The 4,660-nt window shown below is 38.6% G+C and overlaps 1 protein-coding gene across 1 annotated transcript; it reads right to left on the bottom strand.

Moving 5' to 3' along the window:
* Window positions 1–2,093: 2,093 nt before the first annotated feature.
* LOC143860825 (protein LIGHT-DEPENDENT SHORT HYPOCOTYLS 3-like) lies at window positions 2,094–4,070 on the bottom strand. Its single transcript, XM_077371653.1, has one exon. The coding sequence runs from the start codon at window positions 3,168–3,170 to the stop codon at window positions 2,637–2,639; it is 534 nt and encodes a 177-aa protein (XP_077227768.1). The 5' UTR covers window positions 3,171–4,070; the 3' UTR covers window positions 2,094–2,636.
* Between the last annotated feature and the right edge of the window lie 590 nt (window positions 4,071–4,660).

Consider the following 4,660-nt stretch of genomic DNA (forward strand, 5'->3'; position numbering starts at 1 on the left):
GTTCTACCTGGGGCCTGGCTCTAAAGAATTCAAAGAGAGGAGACAATGGAAGCGCGAAATATAGGAAATGTCTTTAAATTGAAGATATTTTGAAAAGCATTAGCAACATTAATCTGATTAAAAAACTTGTCTAACCGACAGCTTATCCATGACAACTATATGGATGACAGTATTGTGTAATTTCAGGAATTAGTTCTTGATTATTATTGGTATCTATCCAAGTATTGAGAATTTTATGGATGTTGAGGAATGTAATTAGTTAGCTTTTATTATTATTTGTTTTACTCCAAATCAGTGATGGATTATTTGATATCTGATGAACTACTAGATGTTATAAGATAAAACAAATCTGGACTAGTGGATTGGCTGATCTTGTCCTTATAGAATTTAAGAGAGGAAATGGTAGAAGTATGAAATGTAGGAAGACTCCAAAATTGAAATCTCCAATGGTGAACAGAATTGCATTGGTAGCATTTAGCCACTGAAAAAGAACTCTTACCCAAGTCTTCCCTATCTGGAATGAAATCCTCATTACTCATTTGCTAATCCAAGTGGCTTATGGATTTTCTAAGTGGTAAGATGGGCTCCTAGATAATTAGGAATTTGGGGGCCGTGTCAAGATGGGACAACTTCTTGCTAAGGGTGCAATTTGGCTAGTGTTGGCCTGAGCTTTTGCTAAAAAATGATTGGGAATATTATCTTCTTTCAAAACTAAAATTATATTATAGGAAATTAAGCATTGTTTGCTTATGATTATCTACGATTTAAAAGGGGTTGGTCCAACTTTAATCTAAGATAGTTTCATGTAATAAAAAAACTCAAAACAAGACGATCCCGGGGTGAATAAAAGAAGTTTTTGGGCACTAGAAAGGAAATGTGTCATAATTATATTTGTTTATGGGGCCCTAAGTTGAACTTTTAACATCGTTAGCCAATCACAAGTCAAATCTATGATTTTCACACACGTAGTAGTGGGAATTGATCCTCAGTTTGCATAGTGGAAACTATATGTGCAGCACTGAAACGCCCCCAAAAGAAAAGGTGGCATAGCATCTTTCCCAGGTAGCATTTGCCTGCCATATTGGTCACGACCACACATATAGACCCAAAATCAAATGGAAACTATCCCATTTCTTCAAGAATAGAAAAGAATTGGAAATGTCTGGACCCCTTAAATACCACTTAAGAATCAGATAATCCAAAAGGGAAAACCCAACATCACCAATTATGGTTTCCTACTGTTTCATCATACAGATATGCTGTCGGCCAGATGGATGAAGAAATCTTTTCTCTCGAATCACCATATAAACCTTCATCCTTGCTCCATTTAATTTAATAGGGCAAAATCTTGCCTAACATAAATCTATCACATATGAACTTATTTATGAACTAGTAACTAATATTCATGGAGAAGATGGGATATTGTCTGTTTCTTTAAATAGAGACCTATGATGGAAGATCCTACGCACTAGATTTTACAGTTTGAAATTTCATACCAATGTAATTTCAGTGTTGTATTTACTCCAACGGAACCATTCGATTTTGATAGTATAGGACACAAATTACACAATAAAGGAAAGGGAGTTGAACTTCGCATAATTTAGAGACCAGAAAGGACATAAAACAGCTTCTTGTTTCTTTATTTTTGTTTTTGTTTTTCTAAGAGATCTGAAGGAATGAGGTGATTTCATTGTCTGCCAATTGCTAGCGCTTCTCCTTCAGTGAAATGACAGCACTAAATAGCTTGAAAAGAGAGGATTCATTGGATACCAGGTGGACATTAATCATTTTAGCATTTGCAAAACCCAAATTTTATAACCTAATGTTGCATGTTGAGATTATTTTTTGTAATGTTGGTTCTTTTCCTTCACATATACTGGCAAAAAAATAGATAATGTGCCTCTGAATCTTAACTGAAGAAGAGCAAACCAAAATAAAATGTGAAGACAAGCCAGTTATAAAGATGATAGATATCATCACATGATACACATATGAAGAAGGATATATACGCCAGACTAACAAATGACCCTTCTTTTCTTTAACCTTTAATAGTAAATAAAGTGCCTTTTTACCAAAGAATGAAAATAAAGAAGAAGGAAGAAAGATTGACCCATCTTTTTGAAATTCTATTACTTGACATATATGAGCGTTCAATTACATTTCTATAAGCAATGAATGCTGAATTCTTCAATGATCACTCAAAAACCAACCACAAAATTCACTTGTACTACTTCCCAAGTGCTACTACTGCTGAAACTACTATTTCATCATCATCACCTCTGCCTTCTTTTGCTACTACTACTGTTACTCTACTGTTACTATCACTATTGCTTCTACTACTATTACCAGCATCCTATGGAAGAAAAGAGGTAGATAGAAACTCATAACATCCACTCCATCTAAAGTAAACAAAATCACGTAGAAGAACAGCTTAAACCAGCTAGAAATACAGAAATAGCTGTCTATGGAGTTTAACATAGATATCAAAAGGTACCCATATAGCCATTAGGTGGAAAATAAGAGCATAAGAGATTCAGAAAGTGTAGAATTATCCTTCACCAAGCCATCTAAAATTCTAAATTGCTGGTAACCAAGAAGTGCAACCTTAATGAAGGTGGATCAAAGTCTTGTTGTCGCTAACTTGCACCACCGGGAGGAGGAGGAGGCGGCATCTGCAGCGTTTGTGGGGGGCGCTTTCGCTTCTTCTCATAGCTGATTCCTCTAGCCTTGGACTGCAATTCACGGACCTCGCGCAAGTAGAGCCTCACTGGCCGCGCCCCAAAGGGATTGGCCTCGGGTTTTCCTCCATTCTCTTCGAAGGCAGCACGAAGACGGCCGATGAGAGCGTCAAGGCTCCCCCAGGCCTGGCGGAGGGGGCACGGGCATGGTGCGGGTGGGTTAGGGTGGCCAAAGAAGGGGCAGATTTGGGTGTGGACTTTTGTTTTGCCGAATTGGTCGAGGTATCGGAGGAATTCGAGGACGTGGGCGCCACTGCAGCGGGAGAGGGAGAGCGGTGGGCGGTGGTTCCTGAGGTATTGGCCGAAGGTGTTCCAGTCGCGGCGCTTCTGCGATTCGTATCGGCTTGGTGTGGGGGGAGAGGAGGAGGTGGCGGCGGAGGGGCTGATGGTTTCGGAGTTTGAAATGTCTGTGACTGTTGGAATTGCATCCATTTTGATGATGTTCGTTTTTGTTTTGGGAATGATTTGATTATCTTTCTCTTCTTGATCTTCTTCTTGTGGGTGTTTTAGGGTTTCTTCTTGTTATTGTTGTTCTAGGGTTTACTTTTCTTCTTTTAAGGGTAAAGACCAATTTTGTTAAACAAGAGAGAGAGAGAGAGGGAGGATTTTGAAGCACTTTAGTTGAAGAGATCTGTGTTCCTCTTCCTTATGTTGTTGATGATCATGAGTCTTTTTTCTGCTGGTAGTGTTGGACTAGTATTCTCCTAAAATACGGCTTTTGGAATGAAAATGAAACCGTTCCAAAGAGTTTGATCTTTTAATGAAGGAGGAACTCTCCAAAAAGCTGTTTTCCGGCTGATTTTCTTTACTGATACACCAAAGGAAGAGAGAGAGAGAGAGAGAGAGAGAGAGAGAGAGAGAGAGAGAGAGAGAGTAGAAACAAACCAGATGTCGGATGCAGATCAGTTGAGATCAGTCTATGGCTTTTAGTTACTCTTCTTCCCTGTGTCTTTTTACAACTGGTGATGATGAAAACTAGAACTCTCCAATACGCTGTAGTTAGAATGAATATGGAACACCCAAAAGTTGTGTGTTTCTTGGCAGATGTTTCATTGCTGGTGTGCTAGAGAGAGAGAGAGAGAGAGAGAGAGAGAGGTCAAAGGGCCTGATGTTGGAATTGGTGGAGGGAATAAGAACCTTGAAAGGTTCTAACTTTGTTGATTTCACGCTGAGAATGATGAAAGTATGATCATTTCTTGCCAAATATAGGAGAACAAAGGAATTTCAGACGAGAGAGAGAGAGAGAGAGAGAGGCCCTTTTAGTTTTAGGGTTTTTGTGAAATGGAAGAGATTGACAGTGCCTGTGGTGACAGAGAGAAAAGTTTGCGGAGTGAAGAGGGAATATAAAATGATTTTCTTTTTTCACACCCACATCAATCGAAATGATATCTGCAGGACAACCATGTCTTAATAATTGCACTAATTCAGCTTGCCTTTTCTTTCTTAAGGGATTTGCTAAGCTCCATCGCAAAAGGCTTTTCGCGGCTGGTGCACGAAAAGCCTTTTGGGATGGACTAAAAATTCCCGTTTCTTAATTTGCTTGTGAGAGCTCTTTGGGAACTGTAATCACCTTTGAAAGTTCTTTAAATAATAAAACACAAGAAGAGTTAGTGCAATTATTAAAACATGGTTGTGTTGATATCATTTCTCATATCAAATACTTGCCACCGCTCCATTGTAATTTGTAAATGACAAATATACCATTGCTTCATTTCTTTAAGGACTGATATCTACATGACCTTGTTTTGATAATGGGACAAATTACCTTGTTTTACTAGTAGGTGTGAAATCTTTCACCGGATTACCTTAAAATCATTTTAAGATCGTCGAGATTGGCACCATTAGGGTTTTCCCGTAAAATCTTTCACATGATTTCCTTCGAATCATTTCAAGATCGTCGAGATTGGCACCATCAGGGTTAA

The sequence above is a fragment of the Tasmannia lanceolata genome, unplaced genomic scaffold (genome assembly GCF_043159265.1).
Source record: "Tasmannia lanceolata isolate RefF3 unplaced genomic scaffold, GAP_Taslan_0.1 ptg000037l, whole genome shotgun sequence".
Lineage (NCBI taxonomy): Eukaryota > Viridiplantae > Streptophyta > Magnoliopsida > Canellales > Winteraceae > Tasmannia > Tasmannia lanceolata.

Bases quoted from the DNA above. Each gene is read 5' to 3' on its own strand.
- LOC143860825 (XM_077371653.1), bottom strand. From the start codon at position 3,170: ATGGATGCAATTCCAACAGTCACAGACATTTCAAACTCCGAAACCATC.